Source organism: Theropithecus gelada, chromosome 17, assembly GCF_003255815.1.
Source record: "Theropithecus gelada isolate Dixy chromosome 17, Tgel_1.0, whole genome shotgun sequence".
Lineage (NCBI taxonomy): Eukaryota > Metazoa > Chordata > Mammalia > Primates > Cercopithecidae > Theropithecus > Theropithecus gelada.
In genome coordinates, this window is record NC_037685.1 from 51,743,855 (window position 1) to 51,771,801 (window position 27,947).

The 27,947-nt window shown below is 51.1% G+C and overlaps 1 protein-coding gene across 2 annotated transcripts; it reads left to right on the top strand.

Moving 5' to 3' along the window:
- Nucleotides 1-776: 776 nt before the first annotated feature.
- On the top strand, nt 777-27,528 carry LAMP1 (lysosomal associated membrane protein 1). Of its 2 annotated transcripts, XM_025364021.1 has the most exons (9): nt 777-1,156; nt 10,683-10,804; nt 14,069-14,288; nt 15,150-15,308; nt 23,748-23,935; nt 24,624-24,749; nt 25,698-25,764; nt 25,843-26,013; nt 26,549-27,528. In XM_025364021.1, the coding sequence occupies exons 1-9, from the start codon at nt 1,099-1,101 to the stop codon at nt 26,686-26,688; spliced, it is 1,251 nt and encodes a 416-aa protein (XP_025219806.1). In that variant the 5' UTR covers nt 777-1,098; the 3' UTR covers nt 26,689-27,528. The 2 variants fall into 2 exon arrangements, with proteins under 2 accessions (XP_025219806.1, XP_025219807.1); XM_025364022.1 differs by lacking the exon at nt 15,150-15,308.
- The last annotated feature ends 419 nt before the right edge of the window (nt 27,529-27,947 follow it).

The window sequence follows — 27,947 nt, forward strand, 5'->3', positions numbered from 1 at the left end:
GCCAACTGGTGAAACCCCGTCTCTACTAAAAATACAAAATTAGCCGGGCCTGGTGGCGGGTGCCTGTAATCTCAGCTACTCGGGAGGCTGAGGCAGGAGAATCGCTTGAATCCGGGAGGCGGAGGTTACACGAGCCGAGCCGAGATCGCGCCACCGCACTCCAGCCTGGGCGACAGAGCGAGACTCCGTCTCAAAAAAAAAAAAAAAAAAAAAGGGGGGGGGCTCGACAGGAACTTTGTGTAAGCCGAGGAGTATCGCCATCGCACCTGCACCTTCACCTTCGCCTTGGGCAGCCCGGTGCCGTCTTCCCTCAGTCTGCGATTAACCGCGGAAGGCCGCACTGACCTATTTCAAATCCCTTATTTCCTTCCTAAAACCACTCAAGAGTTTGGGCACAGTGGCCTCCCTGTGTGAGGAACTTGCTTCCCACTTACCAAAAGACAAACCCTTCGCCCATCCCCGGCCGCGCACCCGGCCGGTCACCGGCTGCCACCCCGACCACCCCCCGGTCCCTAAAGACGCCCGCGGATGGGACGCGGCCGGCCCGGCCTCGCAGGATGACGGGAGGCCTGGGCGTCCGCGCTCCGTCTGTCCTTTCTCCCGTCGCGGGCTTCCTCTTTCCTCACTTTCTCCCGCCACGACTCTTCCTCTTCCTTTTCCCCGAACCCACCCACTTCCCGTTTCAGGACCTCGGCTAGCCCCAGGCCCCCGAACCAGGCCAGGTCACGTGGGTCCACGGTCACGTGCCGCTGCGGGTCACGTGCCGGCCTGCATCACGCGTGACGGGGCGCGCGGTGCTGGAGGCTGCTGCACCTGCGGTGAGCCGATCCGCCGGCGCCCGACGCGCGCGCTCTCGCGAGACCCGCGGGGTCACGTGACGCCCGGGCGCGGCGCAGCTCACGTGACAGGCGCTGCCGGCCGCGGGGTCTTCTTCGTGCCGGCGTCGCAGTGGCCGGGCCTGTTGCGTCTGGGAACGCCGCCGTCTCTCACGCCAGCCCTTGGCTCCCGCGCCCCGCCGCCGCCCCCGCGCCCGGCAGTCCGCTGCCCAACCGCCGCCTGCGCCCCCGCTCCCTGCACTGTACCCGGCCGCCTCGCGCCATGGCGGCCCCCGGCAGCTCCCGGCGGTCCCTGCTGCTGCTGCTGCTGCTGCTGCTCGGTGAGGGGGTCGAGGCGGGGCCTGGGAGCGGCGGGACCGGGCGGGGACGAGGCCCCTGGGTCTTGAGGGCGGGTGGCTGACGGGTCGTTGTCCCGCGGGTCGCCCCGCACCCACTGCTCCCGCCCCGGCCGGCTCTGCCTGCGGGCGGGTGTTTCTGTCGGGGTCGTAGGGTCGGGGCAGAACTCAGTGGCAGGTGCTTGGGGGACCAGGAGGTCTCATCCCAGGACATGGCTCCTCTAGGGTCTGTCTCACTGAACGCAGTTTTTCTGGGATGTTGAGTGCGAAAGCTCGGCGGTCTGGTGCTTTCAGGTCGTTAAGTTTCCTGGCAAGTTGAGGCGGTGAGATCTAGACGAGGCTGCGCCGCCGAAGGTGGCAGGGACGTCTGTGGTCTCAGCCCCCGGGCGGGTGACCTAGATCAAGCTCTTCCCAACATGGGTTTCAGCCAGGACAGGGAGAAGCCGGCGCCAGCATTCCCCACCTTTGTACTTGAACCTTTCGCCTCTTGCAGCGATGTGGAGGAGATGCGAGTGTATTTATGTTATTGTGAATTCACGTGTATGTTAAAATAATTTTTAAAGTTATCTTTGGGATTTCACAAGATTCTGTAGCAGACAAGATGAGGGAAAGCTGGCGTCAGACTCACGGTGGCAATGTTCGTGTCTAGTAAGTAGTTTAAAGAGCGCCGTTCCTGTAGGCCAAAATGCGGGACCCGGGAACATGTAGGGAAGCACCGTGCTCTTCTGTCAGTTTATAGAGCCCAGACGGGCAGTAGGTGCTCAATATTGTATTGTCTGGTGAATTTCATTCTAATTATTTATTCTCTCTTCATAAGAGGATGTGTGCTGTCTCTTTAAGACAATCCGGATGTGCCCCGCCGCCCCACCTCTGGGGCACTGTTTTCTCACCTCCCCCCCATCCCCCCAGTAATATGGGAAGATTATCTTAAGTGCCAGGATCTGAAAGGTGATGTAGAATCAAGCTGAGGGAGTGTATGTGAGTTGAGTAGATACAGAAATACACTCATGTACCCATCTGCCTTGGCTTCTTTAAATCCCTCAGTCCCATCCAACACTAAAACTCTGTTACTGTGAGTGAGTGGATTTTGGTTTCACTTTTTTGTTTTGCCTGTTGTGTAAAATGAATTCTTTGAACTGCCTGAATAGCCACAGAGATAAACTTATTCCAGTAGTAAACCTGAAGCCTTACTCAGCTCCTGCAACAGGGTCCAGTGTAGTTAATGAGAGGAGTTGCAGAAACAGGTTTTGTCATGTCACAGCAACTGCATTGTTCTTTGTTACAGATGCTCACAAGCCTCATGACTTTGATGTTTTGTTTCATGTTTTAAAAACTCACTCTAGGCCGGGCGCAGTGGCTCACGCCTGTAATCCCAACACTTTGGGAGGCCGAGGCGGACGTGTCATGAGGTCATGAGTTCGAGACCAGCCTGGCCAATATGGTGAAACTTGGTCTTTACAAAATACAAAAATTAGCCGGGCATGGTGGCCCACGCCTGTAATCCCAGCTACTTGGGAGGCTGAGGCAGAAGAATTGCTTGAAGCTGGGAAGCAGAGGTTGCAGTGAGCCGAGATCACACCACTGCACCCCTGCCTGGGCAACAGAGCAAGACTCCGTAAACAAAACAAAACAAAACCAAACCAAAAAAACCTCACTTTAAAAATGAAGTGAAAAATCCATAACTCCCTGATACTGTGATTGGAATATTGCTCATGTAATTAGCCTTCTAAGGTCTGTTCCATTATATCTTTTATGTTTACAATCTTAACTTTTTTTTTGAGATGGAGTTGCTCTGTGCCTAGGCTGGAGTGCAGTGGCACAATCTTGGCTCGCTGCAACCTCTGCCTCCCGGGTTCGAGCAATTCTTCTGCCTCAGCCTCCAGAGTAGCTGGGATTACAGGCATCCGCCACCATGCTGGGCTAATTTTTGTATTTTTGGTAGAGACAGGGTTTCACCGTGTTGGTTAGGCTGGTCTCGAACTCCTGACCTCGTGATCCACCTGCCTCTGCTTCCCAAAGTGCTGGGAGTACTGGTTTGAGCCACTGTGCCCGGCCCACCTTTTTTTTTTTTTTGAGACAGAGGCTCGCTCTGTCACCCAGGCTGGAGTGCAGTGAGTGGTGTGATCTTGGTTCACTGCAGCCTCCGCCTCCTGGGTTCAAGCAGTTCTCCTGCCTCAGCCTCCCTAGTGACTGGGACTATAGGCGCACGCCGCCATGCCTGGCTAATTTTTGTAGTTTTAGTAGAGATGGGTTTTCACCATGCTGGCCGGGCTGGTCTTGAACTCCTGACCTCGTGATCCGCCTGCCTCAGCCTCCCAAAGTGCTGGGATTACAGCCATGAGCCACCATGCCTGGCCAAAATCCAACTTTTAAAAAAGGCCTTTTAACAACTTGTATTTAAAGATATTTAAAATGTTTATTTTAATGTGCAAATTGCACCAAAAACCTTTTTTAAAAAAAAAAAAACGGCCGGGCGCGGTGGCTCAAGCCTGTAATCCCAGCACTTTGGGAGGCCGAGACGGGTGGATCACGAGGTCAGGAGATCGAGACCATCCTGGTGAACATGGTGAAACCCCGTCTCTACTAAAAAATACAAAAAACTAGCCGGGCGAGGTGGCGGCGCCTGTAGTCCCAGCTACTCGGGAGGCTGAGGCAGGAGAATGGCGTGAACCCGGGAGGCGGAGCTTGCAGTGAGCTGAGATCCGGCCACTGCAACTCCAGCCCGGGGGACAGAGCGAGACTCCGTCTCAAAAAAAAAAAAAAAAAAAAAAAACTGCTCAATTACGAATTTCCACTATATTAATAATTAGGCATTGCTTAAAGCTACTGTGTTTGAATACTTAGAAACCTCAGACAAGCATGAACCGAAACTTGTCTTGATAGATCCGATTAGCTGTGATTGCATAATGTGACCGTTTAAACCATTGATGTCAGCAGGATGACCGCCTTACTCTTTCCGCTTGAGCAACTGTCACTTAGGAGGTTTGAAAAACTTTATACTTGGCTGGGTGCAGTGGTTCACGCCTGTAATCTCAGCACTTTGGGAGGCCGAGGTGGGCGGATTACCTAAGGTCAGGGGTTCGAGACCAGCCTGGCCAATGTGGTGAACCCCCATCTCTACTAAAAATACAAAAATTAGCCGGGCGTGGTGTGGTGGCAGGCGCCTGTAATCCCAGCTACACGGGAGGCTGAGGCAGGAGAATTGCTTGAACCCGGGAGGCAGGGGTTGCAGGGAGCCAAGATCGTGCCATTGCACTCCAGTCTGGGCGACAAAATCGAAACTCAATTTCAAAAAAAAAAAAAAGAAGAAAGAAAAGCCAGGTGCGGTGACTCATGCCTGTAATCCCAGCACTTTGGGAGGCTAAGGCAGGCGGATCACTAGGTCAAGAGATCGAGACTATCCTGGCCAACATGGTGAAACCCTGTCTCTACTAAAAATATTTTTTAAAAGTTAGCTGGGCATGGTGGCACAGGCCTGTAGTCCCAGTTACTCAGGAGGCTGAGGCAGGAGAATTACTTGAACCCGGGAGGCGGAGGTTGCAGTGAGCCAAGATCGTGCCACTGCACTTCAGGGTGACAGAGCGAGACTCCGTCTCAAAAAAAAAAAAAAAAAAAAATTATACTAACTGATGTTACCTTTGATTGTGCAGATTGTCAGTTATGCCATGGAAAGAACTAATTTGTCAGTAGATTTGAGGTCAGAATGTCTTGGTAGCCCTATAATTTTGAATCTGTATTACATTAGCCCCATCCCAGACAACGTTACTCTTTCTTCTTTGTACCCAAGACTTTTATTGCATGTGCTTCTGCATGGTAGCATCTGGTTGGCTGCACTGGGATTATTTTTGCCTGTGTATCTCCCTTCCTGAGTAACACGTAGTAAATGCTGAGTACATACATGAAGAAAGGATCAAATTTATAGCAGTGGCTCTTAACCAAACATATGCATAGATGCACAGGATCAGCTTTTTAGAAATATACATACCACAGCAAGGCGCAGTTGCTCATGCCTGTCATCTCAGTACTTTGGGAGGCTAAGGCAGGAGGATTGCTTGAGATCAGCCTGGGCAACACGGTGAGACCAATGTCTCTACAAAAAAATTAAAAAGAAATATACGGCCAGGCGCGGTGGCTCACACCTGTAATCCTAGCACTTTGGGAGGCCGAGGCGGGCGGATTGCATGAGTTCGGGAGTTCGAGACCAGCCTGGGCAACATGGTGAAATCCCGTCTCTCCTAAAATACAAAAAAAATAAGCCCGGCGTGGTAGCGTGCCCCTGTAGTCCCAGCTACTTGGGAGGCTGAGGTAGGAGAATTGCTTGAACCCAGGAGACAGAGGTTGCAGTAAGTGAAGATCACACTACTGGGCTCCAGCCTGGGTGACAGAACAAGACTCTGTTTCCATAAAAAAAAATACATACACACACACACACACACACACACACACACATATTTATACCCTGCCTCTAGAGGTGGTGATTCAGTGCCTGGGATGGTATTTTTTTCCTTTAATTCTTTGTAAATGATTGTACATCATTGGTTAAGTAGAATAAAAATACCATATTTAAAAGAATCAAGCCAAGAAAAACTAAGATGTGATTTCTTTCTTTTTTTTTTTGAGTCGTAGTTTCACTCTTGTTGCCCAGGCTGGAGTGCAGTGGTGCGATCTTGGCTCACTGCAACTTCCGCGTCCCAGGTTCAAGTGATTCTCCTGCCTCAGCCTCCCAAGTACCAGGGATTACAGGCATGTGCCACCATGCCCAGCTAATTTTGTATTTTTTGTGGCGACAGGGTTTCTCCATGGTTGGTCAGGGTGGTCTCAAACTCCTAACCTCAGGTGATCTGCCCGCCTTGGTCTCCGAAAGTGCTGGGATTACAGGTGTTGAGCCACCGCGCCCAGCCTAAGATGTGATTTCTTAATAAATTTTTTTTTCTTCTTTTTTTGAGACAGAGTGTCTTTCTGTCGTCCAGGCTGGAGTGCAGTGGCATGATCTCGGCTCACTGCAATCTCCCCCTCCCGGGTTCAAGTGATTCTTCTGCCTCAGCCTCCCGAGTAGCTGGGACTACAGGTGTGCACCACCACACCTGGCTAATTTTTGTATATATATATTTTTTTAGTGGAGACGGGGTTTCGCCATGTTGGCTAGGCTAGTATAAAACTTCTGACCTCAGGTGATGTGCCTACCTCAGCCTCCCAAAGTGCTGAGATTACAGGCATGAGCCAATGCGCCCGGCCTAATTTTTTAAAATGAAGTTTTTTACTCATTTCTTCAGATGGTAATCTTTAATGTCAAAAGCAAGTATTTCTTAATTTTTATTAATTTTAATTCAGAAAAATTTTAATTTTTTTTTTTTAAGAGACAAGGTCTTGCTGTGTTGACCAGCCTGGTCTGGAACTCCTAGCCTCAAGCAGTCCTCCACTTCCTCAGCCTCCCAAAGTGCTGAGATTACAGGCATGAGCCACGGCACCCAGCGTTTCCTGACTGGAAGCCCGTTCCCTCAGTCGTCAAGTGCTGGAGAGGCAGTGTGGTTCAGAGGGGGCACGTGCTGTGAGTCAGAAGACCCTCTTCTGGATCTAGGTCTGCACCACTCACTAGCTGCATGACCTGGGTGGGTTCGTTGACCGCTCTGTGCCTTAATCTCCCTGTGAAGAGTTGTCATGATAATTGGGATGTGCTTAGAGCAGCACCTGGCACAAAGTAAGTGCATTCCAAGTGCTTGTTAAATGAGATAGTTTTTGATATTTTGTGTCAGATACTGAGGATCGAATGATGAACTTGATAGGAACCTTCTGTGCCTGTGCAGATGTTTAATAATAGCTGGCATCAGTGCTGGGCACCAAATCTCAGCTGCTCCGACAGCCCCGAGGCACTGGCACTTTCCCCTCCTGCTCTGGGCGCAGAGACTGGGGATTGGGCTCTGCTGCTGGCCATGGTTGCACAGCTAGTAAGTGCTGGAGGAGCCGCCAAGAACTGAGGCCTCTGACTCAGAAGCACGCATGCTTCCCACAGTGGCACTTGTTTCAGAGAATAGGATTTCTCCCAAGTGGGAGTATTTTGAAGGAACAAGCCACAGTTCCTCCTTTATGTGATCCCTGGAGAAGTGATCGTGTTCATGTCTGAGTACAGGACTGCCAGAGATAGCCGTCACCAGTAGGCCAGGGTGCCCACCTTGGCGATGCTGCCAACAGCTGTCCTGTTGGACTGTGACACTTGTCAGGTACTGGGAACATTGAAACTTATTTGAGAAGGTGTTTTGTCTGTCTGTTTTTTTTTTTTTTTTTTGATAACCAATTGCCAGGTGTTTTGGGTTTTTTTTTTTTTTTTTTTCTTCTGAGACGGAGTCTTGCCGTATCGCCCAGGCTGGAGTGCAGTGGCGCGATCTCTGCTCACTGCAAGCTCCACCTCCTGGGTTCACACCATTCTCTGGCCTCAGCCTCCCGAGTAGCTGGGACTACAGGTGCCCGCCACAACGCCTGGCTAATTTTTTGTATTTTTATTAGAGACGGGGTTTCACCGTGGTCTCAATCTCCTGACCTCGTGATCCACCCACCTCGGCCTCCCAAAGTGCTGGGATTACAGGCGTGAGCCAGCGCGCCTGGCCTGTTGTGGAATTTTTTTAAAAACTTCTGACCTTTAGCATACATACATTTTCTCTTCAAGCTCTGTGTGTTGATGCTCTTATTTTCCTCTTTACCAAAATTGCCTTCTGAGCATAAGTTTAATAACTCAGAATTCCTGGGTCTCTCCAGACTAAGGCAGGCATCTTGTGCTGCCAGAGCTCACTTTACATTTATTTTAATAATATTTCTGTGTTTTCCTCTGAAAGCTGAGACCTGGCCGGGCATGGTGGCTTAACGCCTGTAATCCCAGCACTTTGTGAGGCCGAGGCAGGTGGATCACTTGAGGTGAGGAGGTGGAGACCAGCCTGGCCAACATGTCAAAACCCTGTCTACCCCGTCTCTACTAAAAATACAGAAAGTAGCCAGACGTGGTGGTACAAACCTGTAGTCCCAGCTACTCAGGAGACTGAGGCACGAGAATCGCTTGAGCCTGGGAGGTGGAGGGCTGCGGCCCTCCAGCCTTGGCAAGAGTGGGGAGACTCAGTCTCTAAAAAATAAAAATAAAAAAGCTGAAACCCTCAGCATATGTACTAAGTGGAAAGAAAATTGCATAATTGAAAAACTACTTAGTTTGAAGTATTTCCTAATGAAATGCTTTGGGTCGGTAAAAAGTGTTTGAGAAAACTTATAAAAGGGCAGCTTAATAAAAAGCCGGCCTGTGGGTGCTCCCATGCGGGCACCTGGGTTGTCAGTGGTGGCTGTGAGCCCTGTGACTCCTCAGCTGAGGGCAGGGTGGGCAGTGGCCCTGTCCACGCTGAGCTCCCGTCAGTGTTAAGTCTCTGGTGTCTGCTGTGTCTGCCTGTCCGCTGCTGCTTTCTTGCTGGCATCTGCTGCAGCTTCTGTGCACTCATCTGATCTCTCACAAGAGTGAGAATATTTTGTCTGTTTTTAGAAACCTTTACTATATTGAAAATAAGTGATAGAATCTTCTCTAGATTCATCGGAAGTGCTGTTAGTATGATCCTGCCTGAGTGTTGCAGAGTGTGGGTTGAAAAACCAAGCAACGCAGACAGTAGGCTGGAGGTTTCCTTTCACTCCCTACTTTATTTCATTGTCCTGTAGCACCTTTTCTTCTTTCTTTCTTTTTTCTTTTTTTTTTTGAGACAGAGTTTTGCTCTTGTCACCCAGGCTGGAGTGCAGTGGCACGATCTCGACTCACTACAACTTCTGCCTCCCTGGTTCAAGCGATTCTTCTACCTCAGCCTGCTGAGTAACTGGGATTACAGGCGCCTGCCACCATGCCCAGCTAAGTTTTGTAGTTTTAGTAGAGACGGGGTTTCACCATGTTGATCAGGCTGGTCTTGAACTCCTGACTTCGTGGTCCACCCGCCTCAGCCTCCCACCAAAGTGCTGGGATTACAGGCGTGAGCCACCGTGCCTGGCAGCACCTTTTCTTTATGGACATAGATTTTGGTATTTCCTCTACCGAAGGGAAGATAGGTGGGACTTCTGGTTATATGCTTTGCTTTAGGCTTGAAGAATAGTTGCCCTAAAAATTTTATTTTGTGAAAGACCCAAGGTTGACATGAGTTGGATTCGTTGGAATCCATCACTTTTCCAGGGACTAGGATTTTAAATGAAAAGCTGAGCGTCCTGTCTTTCAGTATCTGCCCTCACAGCGTGCCTGAATTGCACTTACACTTAGCGTGACAAATGAGACCCAGGTGTGTGTGTGCTCACACAGTGTGAGATCAGCCCGGGGTGAGTGCTCACCGGACTCGCATACATGAGTTTGTGGCAGCAGAGACAAGTGAAAGCATGCCATTTTCTGCATGGTTCCTAGTGGTGGCAGATAGGTGTTTGGCTTTAGAACAGGCAAAACCACCTGTTTTCCAGTCTGTAATGAAAAAACTGTGTAATAACGTGCGATTTGTACAATTACCAGCGTCTCTACCATAGTGATCAGATTGCATTTGTTGCCAAACATCTTGATCAGGGAAGTGGGGTAAGAGAGGAAATATTTAGCAGTGACCACTGTCAAGCTGGCAAGACCTCTAGCGCTTCCATTCTGTCCCTTTGCTTCAGGAAGGGGAAGGGAAGCCGCTCCACCGGATGTGCGGTGCTGTGAGGACCTTTCTGAAATTGGGCAAAGAGCTCAGCCCTTTGAGTCCATGAGAAATAAAACTGACCAGATGTTAAGTAGCAGGTCAGGACCACAGTGAGAGATCCTGCAGACTCTCCCTTGGATTTCTGCAGATGGGCGAGTCGTGCCTTCAAGGCACCACGTCTTACAGAGATCCTCTGAAAAAGGCCGAGCAGCGTATGCCTAGGATGACGCAGAAATTGACATGTGCCTTCTTGATAAGTGTTCTGAAATAAAGCACTAAATAGCAAAAGACCAGGCTGGCAAACTCAATCAGATGGGCTTAGAGATGACAATTCCAGAACAGTATCCGCAAGGGACAGGGCACCAGGTGAACTGGCCGCATAATCCATGTGTCTGGTTCTTCATTGGATTTAAGAAACACAGTGGAGGCTGGGTGCAGTGACTCACGCCTATAATCCCAGCACTTGGGAGGCCAAGGTGGGTGGATCATCTGAGGTCAGGAGTTCAAGACCAGCCTGACCAGCATGGCAAAACCCTGTCACTACTAAAAACAGAAATTAGCTGGGTTTGGTGGCATGTGCCTGCAGTCCCAGCTAGTTGGGAGGCTGAGGCAGGAGAATTGCTTGAACCTGGGAGGTGGGGGTTGCAGTGAGCCGAGGTTGCACCACTGCACTTCAGCCTGGTGACAGAGTGAGACTCCGTCTCAAAAAAAAAAGAGAAACAGTGGAATCTTGTGGAATCTTGTAACAAAACCCATCACTGCTACAGCTGTGGAAACTGGGGATACTCAGTCGTGTTTTCTGGAGAGTTTTTGATGGTCTCTGTCTTCCCTGGAATTGACAGGCCTCACGCATTGTGCATCAGCAGCAATGTTTATGGTGAAAAATGGCAACGGGACCGCTTGCATAATGGCCAACTTCTCTGCTGCCTTCTCAGTGAACTACGACACCAAGAGTGGCCCTAAGGTAGGAAACACCAGGGCACTTCGTGCTTCCCTTGTGTGTGTGGAAAGATGATTTTTAACATTTCAACCAAGTCTTTGAAAAATGGCCCCATATAAACATGGTACTTTTCCTATCTGCGTATTTCCTTCTGGCGTTGTCAGTAACCTGTGTTGTCATGTGCCATAGCCACAGGCACGGTAACAAACTTCTGTATGTGCTGCACCTCACCATTTATCATGACCTTTTTTTTTTTTTGAGACGGAGTCTCACTCTGTCGCCTATGCTGGAGTGCAGTGGTGCGATCTCTGCTCACTGCAAACTCTGCCTGCCGGGTTCATGCCATTCTCCTGCCTCAGCCTCCCGAGTAGCTGGGACTACAGGCACTCGCCACTACGCCTGGCCAGTTTTTTGTATTTTTAGTAGAGTCGTGGTTTCACCATGTTAGCCAGGATGGTCTCGATCACCTGACCTCGTGATCCGCCCGCCTCAGCCTCCCAATGAACTGGGATTACAGGCATGAGTCACTGTGTCTGGCCTGTCATGAACATTTTTCTAGTTTTCTTTTTTTTCTTTTTTTGAGACGGAATCTCGCTTTGTCGCCCAGGCTGGAGTGCAGGGGCATGATCTGAGCTCACCACAACCTTGGCTGTCTCCTGGGTTCAGGCAGTTCTCCTGCTTAGCCTCCTGAGTAGCTGGAACTGCAGGTGCCCACCACCATGCCTGGCTGATTTTTGTATTTTTGGTAGAGATGGGGTTTCACCGTGTTGGCCAGGATGGTCTCAAACTCCTGACCTCAAGTGATCTGCCTGCCTCGGCCTCCCAAAGTGTTGGAATTACAGGGGTGAGCCACCGCTCCCAGCTCTAGTTTTCTTCATGATTGTCTTTTATGATCATAATGTAATACTTTATTATGTTAGTTCACCATAATTTGTTAACACACTCCCCTATCAGTAATTAAGTCTTGAATCTTTTTCATGCTCTGTGAATGTGACTTTGATTTATTTATTTTTTGAGACAGAGTCTCACTCTTTTGCCCAGGTTGCAGTGCAGTGGCGCAGTCTCGGTTCACTGCAAGCTCCGCCTCCCGCTTTCACGCCATTCTCCTGCCTCAGCCTCCTGAGTAGCTGGGACTACAGGCGCCTGCCACCTTGCCCGGCCAATTTTTTGTATTTTTAGTAGAGATGGGGTTTCACCGTGTTAGCCAGGATGGTCTTGATCTCCTGACCTTGTGATCCGCCCGCCTCAGCCTCCCAAAGTGCTGGGATTACAGGCGTGAGCCACCGCACCCGGCCTGATTTACTTTAGAGAAATTATTATATTCCAAGAAATGTATATAAATGGTTGTTTGACATGCAGTTCTACAAAGACTGTACTAGTTTGATTAAAATGTTCCTTAGTAGTTTTGTTGAAATGGCTTTGTGTTTATTTGGGATGATTAAAGCCTTTTGTAATAACAGAATATTTTAAAAATCCAAGACAGCAAGATCTTATCTCTTTAAAAAAAAAAAAAAAAAAGCCAGACATGGTGGAGCGTGCCTGTGGTCCCAGCTACTTGGGAGGCTGAGGTGGGAGCATTGCTTGAGCCTGTGAGGTTGAGGCTGCAGTGAGCTATGATCTTGCCACTGCACTCCAGCCTGGGTGACAGAGCAAGACCATCTCAAAAAAAAAAAAAAAAGTCCAGTCTCAAATTTGACAAGTATGTCAAAGCCTTTTTTCTTTTTTCTGAGACGGAGTCAAACTCTGTCCCCCAGGCGGCTGGAGTACAGTGCCAAGATCTCGGCTTACTGGATCCTCCGCCTCCCAGGTTTGACTCAGTGTCGTGCCTCAGCCTCCTCAGTAGCTGGGACTACAGGTGCGTGCCACCATGGCCAGCTAATTATTTGTATTTTTAGTAGAGATGGGTTTCACTATGTTGGCCAGGCTGGTCTTAAACTCCTGGCCTCAAGTGATCCGCCCACCTTGGCCTCCCACAGTGCTGGGATTACAGGCGGGCCCTACCGTACCTGGCCTCCGAGCACTTTTTTTTTTTTTTTTTTTTTGAGAGTTTTGCTCTTGTCACCCAGGCTGGAGTGCAGTGGTGCGGTCTTGGCTCACAGCAACCTCTGCCTCCTGGGTTCAAGCAGTTCTCCTGCCTCAGCCTTCCGAGTAGCTGGGATTACAGGCATGTGCCCAGCTAATTTTTGTATTTTTAGTAGAGATAGGGTTTCTCCACATTGGTCAGGCTGGTCTCGAACTCCTGACCTCAGGTGATGTGCCCACCTCGGCCTCCCAAAGTGCTGGGATTACAGGCGTGCCCCAACGTACCTGGTCTCCAAGCACTTTTTATTTAATTTCTACATCACTTTTTTAATGTTTGGTTTTGGTGGTTAGATTTTTAAAATATTTTGTTGTAAATTATGTTTCACAAATGAGGTCACCTTATGCTGTTATGCATGTCTTTATCACCTCTGTAGTTTCGTGGTGTTTTTTTGGCCCACATTAGTATACTGCTTCACTGTAGTTCATTTGACCTATCTGGTTTATTTTGATGAACATTAGGTGGTTTTCCAGTTGCTTGTTTTGCTTATAATAGTAAATTTAAACATTTCTGCTATGAACACTTCCTTTGTTTAAAGAAACATTATTTAAATGAATATTTCTATAGCAAAAAAGTAGTGATAGCTTTTCTCAAATGTGTATCTCACCCTGAAACCAGTTTGAATTATTTCAATTTCAAGACGCTTTAAATTCTGTTATAGTAACAGAAAATTTATGGGGTTATTTTGTTCTGTTTAGAGACAGGGTCTTGCTGTGTTGCCCAGGCTGGAGTGCAGTGGTGCAATCGTAGTTCACTGCAGCCTCAAACCTAGGCTCAAGCGATTCTCCTGCCTCAGCCTCCTGAGTAGCTGGGACTACAGGCAGATGCCACCACAATTAGTTTATTTTGTTTTTGTAGAGATGGGGTCTTGCTATGTTGCCCAGGCTGGTCTTGAACTCTTGGGCTCAAGTAGTCCCCCCACCTCAGCCTCCCAGAGTGTTGGGATTACACGCGTGAGCCACCGTGCCCAGCTGCAAATTTTTGATTATAAGAATTATTAGGTCAACTGTCTCTTATACCGGAAATACTTTTCAGTCTGTTACTGACATGTAATACTAACCTTTCTTTGGTTTATATTAAAAATGAGTATCTCAGTAGTGATAGCTGGAAATGGAGTATAAGTTTATATCAGACTTACAGAAAATCTCTCTTTGAACTTTTAATAACCTGTATCCCAATTGGGTTATATTTAATTGTGTTTATTCTAGAACATGACCTTTGACCTGCCATCAGATGCCAAAGTAGTGCTCAACAGCAGCTCCTGTGGCAAAGAGAACACTTCTGACCCCAGTCTCGTGATCGCTTTTGGAAGAGGACAGACACTAACCCTCAATTTCACAAGAAATGCAACTCGTTACAGCGTCCAGCTCATGAGTTTTGTTTATAACTTGTCAGACACACACCTTTTCCCCAATGCAAGCTCCAAAGGTAAGAACCAAAGTGGGCCGATTATAAAGTGATAGAAAATTGGGTTGGAGGATTGTTTAAAGTTACTTTTACCTGAGAATTACAGGTTGGGTGTAGTGGCTCACACCTGTAATCCTAGTATTTTGGGAGGCTGAGGCAGACAGATCACTTGAGGTCAGGCGTTTGAGACCAGCCTGGCCAACATTGCAAAACACTGTCTCTACTAAAAATACTAAAATTAGCCAGGTGCGGTGGCAGGCACCTGTAATCCTAGCTACTCGGGAGGCTGAGGCAGGAGAATTGCTTGAACCCAGGAGGCAGAGGTTGCAGTGAGCCAAGATGGCGCCACTGCACTCCAGCCTGGGTGACCGAGTGAGACTCTCTCTAAAAAATTAAAAAACACGCAGCCAGGCATGGTAGCTCACGCCTGTAATCCCAGCACTTTGGGAGGCCGAGGCGGGCAGATCATGAGGTCAGGAGTTCGAGACCAGCCTGACTAATGTGGTGAAACCCCCTCTCTCCTAAAAGTTCAAAAATTAGCTGGGCGTGGTAGCGCGTGCCTGTAATCCCAGCTACTCAAGAGGCTGAAGCAAGAGAATCACCTGAACGCAGAAGGCAGAGGTTGCAGTGAGCCGAGATCACACCACTGCACTCCAGCCTGGGCGACGGGGCAAGACTCCGTCTCAAAAAAAATAAAAAACACATAAAATAAACTAAGTACGACAAGTAGTTTGCAATTGTGATTTTTTTTTTTTTTCTTTTTAAATCTAGAAATCAAGACTGTGGAATCTGTAACTGACGTCAGGGCTAAAATAAAAAACACATAAACTAAGTACTAAAAGTGGTTTGCAATTGTGATTTTTTTTTTCTTTTTAAATCTAGAAATCAAGACTGTGGAATCTATAACTGACATCAGGGCAGATATAGATAAAAAATACAGATGTGTTAGTGGCACCCAGGTCCACATGAACAACGTGACCGTCACGCTCCACGATGCCACCATCCAGGCGTACCTTTCCAACAGCAGCTTCAGCAGGGAAGGTAGGACACTGACCCTTGGCCCTCTGGTGCTAGTGGGTGGGTAGTTGGGCTGCAGTGACTGTGGGTGACCTCACTCCTCTGTGTCCTGGCGCTGGGCTCTGCTTGGAAGGCGTGTGCACACGGCCAGGGACGTCTCTGCAGAACGTTCTCATCCTTCTTCCTAGGGCAGGTGACTTGTAGATGAGGGTGGACACATGTTGATTATAAAGGGTAGAAGATTGAAGTGAAATATCCCAGGACAGAGACAGATGTTGTGTGGTCTCCCTCCCAGGGGAGCTAAAGAAGTAGCACTCGGGGAGGTAGAGAGAATGGTGGTCACCAGGGGCTAGGGGGCGAAGTTGGTCAGAAGATAGAAAGTTTCAGGAAGACAGGAGGAATTAGTTGGAGAGATCTGTTGTATAGCATGTGACTACAGTTAATAATGTATTCTGGCTTGAATATTGCTAAGTAGATTTTAACTCTTCTCACCATAAAAAAGTGTTTAATTTTAGCTGTAGATGTATTTCAAAACATCCTGACACATGGTAAATACATACAATTATTACTTGAAAATGTCAGAAGGGGCCGGGTGCGGTGGCTCAAGCCTGTAATCCCAGCACTTTGGGAGGCCGAGACGGGTGGATCACGAGGTCAGGAGATCGAGACCATCCTGGCTAACACGGTGAAACCCCGTCTCTACTAAGAAATACAAAAAACTAGCCGGGCGAGGTGGCGGGCGCCTGTAGTCCCAGCTACTCGGGAGGCTGAGGCCGGAGAATGGCGTGAACCCGGGAGGCGGAGCTTGCAGTGAGCTGAGATCCGGCCACTGCACTCCAGCCTGGGCTACAGAGCGAGACTCCGTCTCAAAAAAAAAAAAAAAAAGAAAATGTCAGAAGGGCAAAGCAGTTGAAACCTTTGTGCTTCTACTGGGGCAGAGATGATGGGATCAGGGTCACACATCTCTTGCAGTGTGAGCCAGTTGCCTTCACACAGAGACCTAGTCTTATCTCCATCCGGCTCTTGCCAGCCAGCTTAGGGACAGGTGCAGAAAGACCAGCACTGCCTCTCTGAGGAGGTCAGGGCCGTGATGATGCACCTGCTAACCCAGCCGCCAGGCTCTGGGGTCAGGCAGGGTCCAGGCCACCTTCTGGCCCTGTGATCTTGAGCAGAGTAGTTTACCTCTCATTTTCTTTGCATGTGGGATAAGATTAAAAGCCTGTCTTGGAAGATTGTTAGAATTAAAAGAGAAATGCATGCAAAGTGTGTATCTCAGCATCTGGCCCAGAGTTCAGTAGCAAACACCTGGTAAATCCTGTTACTGTTGAGGAGCTTCTCTCCTGAGCCACACAGTCCAGGTCATAGGTTGTTGACATTTTGCTGAAGTGTGAGGGCCTGTGATTTGCTTTAGGGTGGGCTTTCCCAGCTGATAGAAATATGTGTGGAGACATCCCTTAGGGTGGGCTTTCCTGGCTGCTAGAAATATATGGAGACATCACAGCCTTCTCTAACCTTGAGAACTGCTGTGGAGACCTTTGGTTTGCAACATTCCTCAGCAGTCTTGCTTAAAGGCTGAGGAGTGACTGCTGGGCTCCAGGAGGCTCGTCCGTCTCCCGCTCCCCGAGGAGCAGGTACTCTTGCAGGTCGGCAGCCCCTGGTGCTGGGCCGGTCTTGCCCAACTCCAATTTCCATACAGCCCATGAGCTAAGAATGGCTTTTTGGTTTATAAATGTAACATAGCACAAATCAGAAAACGAGTATTTATTGACACACAAAGATTATTTAAAATTCAGTGTCCATAAATTAATTAAATTTTCTTGGAACGCAGCCACACTCACTTATTTACACATTATCTGTGGTTGCTTTTGTATGAACAGTGGCAGGGCTGTGTTGTCTTGACAGAGAGCCACAGCCCACAAAGTCTAAAATATTTACTGTCTCTTGCTTTATAGCAAACTTTGCCTCCCCTGATGAGTGGGTGAAAAGGAGCCCGACTGGGAAACCCCGGGTGTGACTGGGACCTGATGGGGCCATGTGGGCTCCCATAGGGGAGGCTTGGACGGAAACATGGGAAACCCTGGGTGTGACTGGGACCTGGTGGGGCCATGTGGGCTCCCATAGGGGAGGCTTGGACGGAAACACACTTAGGAGCTGGGTCCTCTACAGGTGCTGCTGCCTTTAATCCTCAGCACAGGGCCCCGGGGGCCATGGTGACAGCCCCTTTCCTGGTGCAGCCTCTGTTCACACAGAGCCTGGAGTCGTGTCTGCTTCATCGGGAAGAGCGGGCTAGAGTCCCCTCACATGGGCCGTGTGTGTCTGAGGACGGCCGTCTGGCAGCCTGTCCAGGTCACGGGCTGCGTGTGTCTGAGGACGGCCTCCTGGCAGCCTGTCCAGGTCACGGGCTGTGTGTGCCTGAGGACAGCCGTCTGGCAGCCTGTCCAGGTCACGGGCTGCGTGTGTCTGAGGACGGCCTCCTGGCAGCCTGTCCAGGTCACGGGCTGTGTGTGCCTGAGGACGGCCGTCTGGCAGCCTGTCTAGGTGTGTTCATGCTCTCAGACATGCAGAGCTAAAGATGACTTCAGCTAGGGCAGCACTCCCTACCAAGTGGGAGTTAAGAGTGACACATGGGGGTAGTGTTCCCGGTTATCGATTTCCAAATTATCTGGGCTCCACACCTAGCTGGCTGCCTCTGGGCTGCATCAATGTGGCTTGAAGAGGAGAAGGAAAGGTATGCACTCTCTGTCAGAGCTTTTGGGAAGTGAGAGAGAATTGGGTGCTGACCTTGGTTGGGGACTCCCTATTGGCCGGGCCCGGACACGGTTGCAGAACGTGTCACGTCTGCATGTGGCTCTGTGACCGAAGGGTGCGTGTCGCGTGATGGCTCCCTTACTTCTGCCTGGAAGTGAGGGGCTGCTAGGTGAAGGTCAGCAAGGATGTTGAGCACCTGAGATGGGTGGCAGGATTCTCTAGACGAAAGACAAGGCTTCATAGGTCCGGAGAAGCTTGTTAGGTTCTTCTGAGAAACTGTTTCTTCAGGCTAATAATTAGTTTTAAGATAGACTAGTTTTGAGAGCAGTCTTAGGTTTCCGTGTATTCTCTGCTGCTGTGCATGTACAGCCTCCCACAGCCTCCCTCCGTGTCCAGATCCCGGACATTGGTTCCTTTTTTTTTTTTTTTTTGAGACGGAGTCTCGCGCTGTGTCACCCAGGCTGGAGTGCAGTGGCACGATCTCGGCTCACTGCAAGCTCCGCCTCCCAGGTTCAGGCCATTCTCCTGCCTCAGCCTCCGAGTAGCTGGGACTACAGGCGCCTGCCACCACGCCCGGCTAGTTTTTTGTATTTTTAGTAGAGACGGGGTTTCACCATGTTAGCCAGGATGGTCTCGATCTCCTGACCTCGTGATCCGCCCGCCTCGGCCTCCCAAAGTGCTGGGATTACAGGCTTGAGCCACCGCGCCCGGCCTGGTTCCTTTTTTAATGGAGACCACGCATGTGATTCCAAGTGGAAAAGGCCCAACAGCCCAGCCCTGGCCACTTGCCCCTCCTGGAGGCAGCCGTTGTGGAGATGCCCGTGTGCTTGGGGTAGGGCCCCCTGGAGGCTGCTTCCAGCCTGGGTGGCGCTGGACCAGAAAGCCTCATTCATCTTGCTTTTTTTTTTTTTTTTTTGAGACAGAGTCTCGCTCTGTCGCCCAGGCTGGAGTGCAGTGGTGCAATCTCGGCTCACTGCAACCTTGGCCTCCTGGGTTCAAGCGATTCTCCTGCCTCAGCCTCTTGAGTAGCTGGGATTATGGGTGCACATCACCACGTCTGGCTAATTTTTGTATTTTTAGTAGGGGGGCGTTTCATCATGTTGCCCAGGATGGTCCCGGACTCTGGACCTCCCAAACTGCTGGGATCACACATGTGAGCCACCGTGCCCGGCCTGTATTGCCTTTCAATACATCATCTTATCTAATAAAGCTCGGGGACCTCGTAGATTTTATTTTTTTATTTTTATTTTTTTTTTGAGACGGAGTCTCGCTCTGTCGCCCAGGCTGGAGTGCAGTGGCCGGATCTCAGCTCACTGCAAGCTCCGCCTCCCGGGTTCACGCTATTCTCCTGCCTCAGCCTCCCGAGTAGCTGGGACTACAGGCGCCCGCCACCTTGCCCGGCTAGTTTTTTGTATTTTTTTAGTAGAGACGGGGTTTCACCGTGTTAGCCAGGATGATCTCGATCTCCCGGCCTCGTGATCCGCCCGTCTCGGCCTCCCAAAGTGCTGGGATTACAGGCTTGAGCTACCGCGCCCGGCCAGATTTTATTTTTAAAGGAAATGAAGCCAAGTTTTGTTTTTTTTGTTTTTTTGTTTTTTTTGAGACGGAGTCTCGCTCTGCCACCCAGGCTGGAGTGCAGTGGCGCAATCTTGGCTCACTGCAAGCTCCGCCTCCTGGGTTCATGCCATTCTCCTGCCTCAGCCTCCCGAGTAACTGGGACTACAGGTGCCCGCCACCACGCCCAGCTAATTTTTTGTATTTTTAGTAGAGATGGGGTTTCACTGTGGTCTCGATTTCCTGACCTTGTGATCCGCCTGCCTCGGCCTCCCAAAGTGCTGGGATTACAGGTGTGAGCCACTGCACCCGGCCGCACAAGCCAACTTTGAATGGACTTTCCTGTTGGTTTTGTACCTTCCTTCCTGAGCATCTTCAAAGTAGGGCAGATGTGGCTGGATGCGGTGGGTCACACCTGTAATCCCAGCACTTTGGGAAGTCGAGGTGGGTGGATCACCTCAGGTCAGGAGTTTGAGACCAACCTGGCCAACATGGCGAAAACCTATCTCTACTAAAAATACAAAAATTAGCCTGGCGTGGTGGCAGGTGCCTGTAGTCCCACCTACTCAGGAGGCTGAGGCAGGAGAATCGCTTGAACCTGAGAGGTGGAGGTTGCAGTGAGCCTAGATCATGCCACTGCACTCCAGCCTGGGTGACAGAGTGAGACTCCATCTCAAACAAACAAACAAAAACAGGATAGATGACTGTCACTCCGGAGGGTCTGAGTACAGCTGTGCCTGAGGCTGGAGTCAGCCAGGGGTCTCTCCAAACCGGATTTCCAGCCCAGGCCCACATGGGGTTAGCAGATCTACGGTGAGGCTCAGCCAGGCTTCTGGGTTTATGAGTTCACCTGGAGGAGTGGGGTGTTTTTGTCTTATATCCTCAGGGTCTGATAGGTGCACGCTTGTTGAATGAGTCAGAGGACTGCCTGACCCCTGTTAGGAGTTGGAAATAGAGGTCACCTTCATACACAGGTCACCATGTCTCACCTCCCACCCAATTTGGCGGCATTTTTTTTTATTCCTAGGAACAGAGTCTGACTCTTAGCTTAAATAGAAGGAATCAGTGGTAGAACATTGGAGGCGGAGGTTGCAGTGAGCTGAGATCGCGCCAGTGCGCTCCAGCCTGGGTGGCAGAGCGAGTGAGACTCGTCTCAATAAAAAAGAAAGAAAAAAAAAGACCTACCATCAGAAAGGTGGGGAGGATGAGAGTCCTGCCTTAGGACAGGTGAAAGGGGCAGGAGAAGGTCAGAGGCCTGACACAGCCAACATTTTCACAGAAGACTGTAAGAGGGCTGTGGGAGGGGAGCTATGAGCCGGGAGCCTGGGTGCGAACCAGTCTCGTCCTCACAGACCCCCTTGAGGCTCTGAATTGCAGCCTGCAGGTTGATGTGAGTATCTGCTGTTGCCAGGAGAGGAGGGGGGGCCTTCAGAGCACATGAGCTTTGGAAAGGCCCGGCTAGTGCTGCTCTCCGGAGGGGGTTGGGGGAGGTGTGCAGTGGACCCCCAGGTCCTCAGGTCTCTGAGAGGCTTCTGTGCCACCGTCTCCCCCCGGGCAGCGCAGGGCGCTCTCCAGCGTGTTCTGTGACGAGCTCTGTCAGTGTCCTCGTCCAAGAGGCTCCTGTGCCACTGTCTGCCCCCGGGCAGTGCAGGGCACTCTCCAGCGTGTTCTGTGACAAGCTCTCTCTCCGTCAGTCCTCGGTGACGAGCTCTCCAGTGTGTTCTGTGACGAGCTCTCTCTCCGTCAGTCCTCGGTGACGAGCTCTCCAGTGTGTTCTGTGACGAGCTCTCCAGGGTGTCCGGTGATGAGCTCTCCAGCGTGTTCTGTGATGAGCTCTCTGTCAGTGTCCTCGTCCGAGAGGCTCCTGTGCCACCGTCTCCCCCCGGGCAGTGCAGGGCACTCTCCAGCATGTCCTGTGACGAGCTCTCTCCGTCTGTCCTCGGTGACGAGCTGTCTGTCTGTCCTCGGTGACGAGCTCTCTCTCCGTCTGTCCTCGGTGACGAGCTCTCCGTCCGTCAGTCCTCGCCCGCAGCAGGAAGGACTTGGGTATTAATAGTGTGAGTTCAGGGAAGGAGAGTGAGGGTTTTGCGTTTGTAATTCGGGTAGAAGGAAGAGGGCATTTTATCCACACTCATTTCTCAAGTTCCAATTTTTTAAACTGGTGGTTAGACCTGATGATGTGTTTCCAACTTCTCGTGACCACTCTACAGAAACAAGGGGGGAAATGAACGTGTTACGTGGATCACTGGTTAAAAATAATTGTCAGAGCAGCGTAGGTGACACTTTTTCTGTGTGTCGTGTGGCCATCTAGACTAGAATTTGGAGACTGGCCAGTTTTGATTGGGTTTTGCACATTTAACTTTTGCCTGTTTGACCGTGTTCTGTAATATTTTATAAAGGAACCGTGAAGCTGCTGTTTGTTTTTTGAGACAGGGTCTCCCAGGCCGGAGTGCAGTAGCACAGTAACTGCTCACCGCAGCCTCAGCCTCCAGGCTCGTGGCCCTCCCGAGTCAGCCTTCTGAGGAGCTGGGACTCAGGCTCATGCCACCATGCCTGGCTAATTTTTTAGAAATACTCTGTGGAGATGGGATCTCCCTGTGTTTCCAGGCTGGCCTTGAACTCCTGGGCTCACGCAGTCCTCGTTCCTCGGCCTCTCAAAGCCCTGGAATTACAGGCATGAGCCACCGCGCCCAGCAGGTGAAGCTGTTTTGGAAAGGACTGGTCGACCTGCAGCTTAGCCAAGGGCAGTGAGCGAGGTTCCCTGAGCACATCCCCGGTTGGGACGGCTCCCAGGGGCTGTCGGTGCCTCTCACTTGAGAGCTTCGTGTGGTTACTGCAGCTCTTCTCTGCCATCTTCTGCTCTGTCCAGAAGGGGCTTTTACACCGGGGTGCGGGGGACTCCTGCGTTGTGTGTCCCAGAACCTGTTGGGGTGCAGTCATAGGTGACATTTCCTGTCTCTTTCCTCCCCTGAGTAGATGGTGTGTGAAGGTCAAATTGGCCACTGACTGTTGAGATGGAAGCGGAAGCAACAAGTGACTGATGGAGTTATGGGGGCAGATCCCCCGCAGGGTTGCCCACCCTGGATATTTGGGGCTCACGCGTGCTGACTCAGCCTAGCAGAGTTGTGGAAAGGATCAAATTGGGTAGAAATTATGTAAATATTATTGAGTATCCACAGAAACAAGTGGTAAAAGAAAGAACCTGATTTCAAGGTTGATGGTGTGTTGGTGTGAGTGTTGGCCACAGAAGACTCGGTAGAGCTCTGCCGAGGGTTCAGTCTGCCTTGACTTTGAATATAAATTTGTGTTGTGAACATCTTGGTGGGTCAGTTGCTGAGGGACAGAGTCACATTCAGACTGCTGTACGTTCCCTGGGGGTGCCATGTGGCCCCTCCACAGACTCCCTGGACTGTGCCCTCTTGTCTGGGGATTTCAGACGCACCCACATTCAGTACCTTCTCCCTCGTGAGGATGCTTGCCCATCCCCCACAGCCACCTCCCCAGATGAAAACCCAACACAGCTGGCTAGCCTTGCCCGCCTTTGAGTGTCTGCTCACACGTGGGGTCCTTGCGGAGGCTGCCTGATCCCTGTCCTGCCAGAGGGCCTCCTTGGCTGTGCTGCGTCCCACCTGGCTGGTCTGTGTGCGCTGCAAACCCTGTTTTCCTCTCGGTACTATTTCCAGCACGATCCTGGCACCGACCCGACAGCTCAGGGAGCAGTTTCTGAGTCGTCACCGTTTCTCATGGGGGGAGGTGGCTGGCCACGCAGCACAGCCTCCTGCGTCCACTCCTTCGTGACAGCGGTCAAGGCCTTCTCACCCTCACTTTAGGAAGAGGGTGGCACAGTGGACCCTGTCCAGCCACGGGGCGTGGCATGTGGTGGGCAGTGCCTGCTGCCCAGGCAGAACTGCCCTGGGTAGTGGGAGGTGGAGGCTGAGGGTGCCCCGGGGGCCTGTGCGAGCCGTCTGCAGTCTGCAGGACCCGGCTCTGTCCTGTGCATGTAGAAAGGCACTAGCGAGAGCCACCTTGGGCGACGGAGAAACTAGTCACCAAGGACGCCAGAGCCCACAGGTGTAGTTTTGTTTCTGAGTTTGGATCTTACTGTAACTGCTGATGGTTATGAGAAACCCAGACCTGGATCTCCCTCCACTGTACCTGCAGAGACGCGCTGTGAACAAGACAGGCCTTCCCCAACCACAGCGCCGCCTGCACCACCCAGCCCCTCGCCCTCACCCGTGCCCGAGAGCCCCTCTGTGGACAAGTACAACGTGAGCGGCACCAACGGGACCTGCCTGCTGGCCAGCATGGGGCTGCAGCTGAACCTCACCTATGAGAGGAAGGACAACACGGTAGGCCTGGGCCTCGCCTGGGAGAGGGGGATGGTACAGCAGGGTGGGGCCTCTGCTCCCTGTGCACCGAGAGCATCTCTGCACGTCATGCTGTAAGGCAGGGTGGGAGCTCAGCTTGCAGGATGTGACCCTGCAGGACAAGAGCTATGGCATCTGTGTCAGGGAGTCTGTTTTGTAGGAGCACAGCTGTCCTGCTGGTTCCATCATCCAAGGCTGGTGTCCCAGCACGGCCTGTTGAGCAGTGTGGCCCATGGAGCCTAAAACATTCACTTGGCCCCTGATACAACCTAAGGTTTCTTTACATATTTATCATGGAAACATTTAAGTGTTACATTTTTATAGTTTTCTTTTGAAATAGTTTTTCTCCCCTAATAGTGACAGGCTGTGGGGGTTGTGGGGGTCGATTTGCGTGCCATGGGGTGAGTTTGCAAGGCTGACTGTTGCGGGGGAGGTGGTGCTGCTGGGTGCCATCCACGCGGGGACGCTGCACTCACGGGGGCAGGGAGAGTCATCTTGGGACCCTGAAATCTGCACAGATCACCGAAATCTGTGTGGCCTTTCAGTGTTTTCCTTCTGATTTGGGTTAAGACAAATGTGGCCTTGAATTCACGGTTTCGGGACTGTGTGTCCTTTCGAGAGTGTGGAAGACCTGAGCCACAGTGCTGACTTGCTTGCTTGTCTTACGCAGACGGTGACAAGGCTTCTCAACATCAACCCCAACAAGACCTTGGCCAGCGGGAGCTGCGGCGCCCACCTGGTGACTCTGGAGCTGCACAGCGAGGGCAGCACCGTCCTGCTCTTCCAGTTCGGGATGGTGAGGCTGGGGCGGCGCCTCTGTGGGGGCACCCACTGTGTCTCCGCCACATCTTTTTGTGACCTGGGTCTGCTCATGGGAGGCAGCGTTAGGAAGGAGGCGGCCTCACTTTTTTCTGCCTTCCCTTTATCCTGGGCCTTTGAGTTCCTTGGTTCCCCTCCCCCTTCTCCATTCCGTTCACAGATGGAGCAGGTGATGTGGGCGGGGCTGCCGTGCCCACAGTTGGAGTGGCTGCAGGGGAGGGGATGCAGGATGAGGGTCTGCTTCGCGGCCTCCTGGCCTCAGATGCTGCTGCCCTGTGGCTCTGTGATGGCATTTCTGCTTGGGTGGACGCCTGTGCAGTTAGCAACATAAGACATGAAGCATGTAATTGTCACTTGTCAGTCTTTAAATGGCTGTGCAAATGAATTAACAGTTCAGTTTCTTATAATTTTAGCTTTCCAAATCATGCTTTCCTGTGCTGTGATAGCTCCTGCAGTCCCCGTTTTCCAGAGAATCTCACTCTCTCAAGAGGTCTGGAAGGACCAGCCTGGGCAGCACAGGGAGGCTCCGTTTCCGCAGATGATAAAACGAGTTAGCTGGGCGTGGTGGCGCACACCTGTGGTCCCAGCTACTTGGGAGGCTGAGGTGGGAGGATCGCTTGAGCCCAGGAGTTCAGGTTGCAATGGGCAGTGATCACTCCACTGCACTCCAGCCTGGGTAACAGAGCACGACTCTCAGAAAAGGGTCTGGAAGGAACTAACTAAAATTTTCATTCCCCAGAGATACACAACGCCTTTTATAGACAAGGTGCTCTGCAGTTTTGTTCTAATACTAGAAACGTAGGAAGTCAGCTTTATTACCAAATGACCGTTCAAGTTTGATGATAAATGTGTGAATCTACTAAGTGGTTAAAGATCATCTTTCTGTGAATCTGCTCAGTGGTTAAAGATCATTTTTCTTTTTAAGAATGCAAGTTCTAGCCGGTTTTTCCTACAAGGAATCCAGTTGAATACAACTCTTCCTGACGCCAGAGGTGAGAACCCACCATCCCTGCGAGCCGCCCCCCCGCCCAGGGTGTCCTGGAGTGATTAGACTTGTGTGTGTGTTGCAGACCCTGCCTTTAAAGCTGCCAACAGCTCCCTGAGCGCCCTGCAGGCCACCGTCGGCAACTCCTACAAGTGCAACGCCGAGGAGCACGTCCGCGTCACGAAGGCCTTTTCAGTCAACATATTCAAAGTGTGGGTCCAGGCTTTCAAGGTGGAAGGTGGCCAGTTTGGCTCTGGTGAGTGTCACCGAGGGCAGCTGTCGTGGGGTGTGGAGGACGCGCTTCAGACTCCGCCTGTGGACATATAGTTGCTTCTGTGTGGGCTGGGGCCATGCCCCTGTTCCTCTGCAAGGAGCTGTTTCTTCTTCCCGGTCTGAGGAAGCTCCCCCTGCCTTAGCGAGGCCCAGTGTGTATCAGCTAGGAGCCCCGGTACCATGTGAGAGGGAGGGATCATTTTAAGAAACAGCGGTGGCACTTCTCCCATGAAAGTCAAACACAGAACTGTCATCTGATGTGCCCAGAGGCCCTGGACACAGCACAGCTGTCCAGCCACAGCCCGATTCCAGACGGGGAGGAAAGGTGTGTGGTTTCCTCGCTTGCAGAGAGCACCAGTCTCTGCAGCGGCTCCCCCAAGTGACAGTTCCAGCTGGACCTGGAACCTTCCGCCAGGGTTCCTCTTGCCTTTGGCTGATGTGGAGGGTGGGTGGGGAGAGAGGCCTGTTGCAGGCCCCCGTGTGAGCGCAGCCCTGACGCCGTCCGTCTGTCTTGGCAGTGGAGGAGTGTCTGCTGGACGAGAACAACATGCTGATCCCCATCGCTGTGGGCGGCGCCCTGGCGGGGCTGGTCCTCATCGTCCTCATCGCCTACCTCGTCGGCAGGAAGAGGAGTCACGCCGGCTACCAGACGATCTAGCCCGGCAAGCAGGCACAGCAGCTGCGGGGGCCTCTGTTCCTTTCCCTGGGCTTAGGGTCCTGTCGAGGGGGAGGCACACTTTCTGGCAAACGTTTCTCAAATCCGCTTCATCCAATGTGAAGTTCATCTTGCAGCATTTACTATGCACAACAGAGTAACTATTGAAATGACGGTGTTAATTTTGCTAACTGGGTTAAATATTTTGCTAACTGGTTAAACATTAATATTTACCAAAGTAGAACTCTGAGGGTGGGAGTGCGGCTCTCTCGGAGGGAGGGTGGGAGTGCTGCTCTAAATTGGCACTGGCTCCACTATCATTTGACTTTAGGATTCTGGTGTTTGGTTTCTTCATTCTTTACTGCACTCAGATTTAAGCCTTACAAAGGGAAAGCCTCCGGCCGTCACATGTAGGACGCATGAAGGTCACTCGTCGTCAGGCTGACATGCTCACACATTACAACAGTAGAGAGGGAAAATCCTAAGACAGAGGAACTCCAGACATGAGCGTCTGGAGCACTTCAGTTCAGCTTTAAAGGCCAGGACAGGCTGGCCACACGCGGCTGGCGGCCTCGTTCCAGCGGCGGCGTGTCCTTGGGCGTCTCATGCTCTGCGGCTCAAGGGCTGGCACTTTTTTAAATATAAAAATGGGTGTTATTTTTATTTTTTTTGTAAAGTGATTTTCGGTCTTCTGTTGACATTCGGGGTGATCCTGTTCTGCGCTGTGTACAATGTGAGATAGGTGCTTCTCGTGATGTTTTGCCGCGGCTTGGGGATTGTACACAGGACCGGCTCACGTAATGCATTGCCTGTAACAATGTAATAAAAAGCCTCTTTCTTTTTTGTGTGGGCCTTGTCCTTTTGTCAGCTAAATGGGAGCTCATGAGAAGGACGTCAGGGAAATGGGGGTCGAGCGTGGTTTCAGTGCAGAGAAGGGTGTCAGGGAAACGGGGGTGAGGGTGGTCTCGCTGCAGAGAGAAGGGTGTCAGGGAAACGGGGGTGAGGGTGGTCTCGGTGCAGAGAGAAGGGTGTCAGGGAAACGGGGGTGAGGGTGGTCTCGGTGCCAGATGTAGGGAATGGTGTTGGAGTGGCCCGAGTTCCTGGCACAGTTGTCTGGTTCATTCATGTAAGAGAATTTTTAAATCATTAAAAGAATTACCTTTCATACATAGATACATGGTATAATATGCAGCCATAAAAAGGAATGAGATCATATCCTTTGAAGGGACATGGATGGAGTTGGAGACCCTTATCCTCAGCAA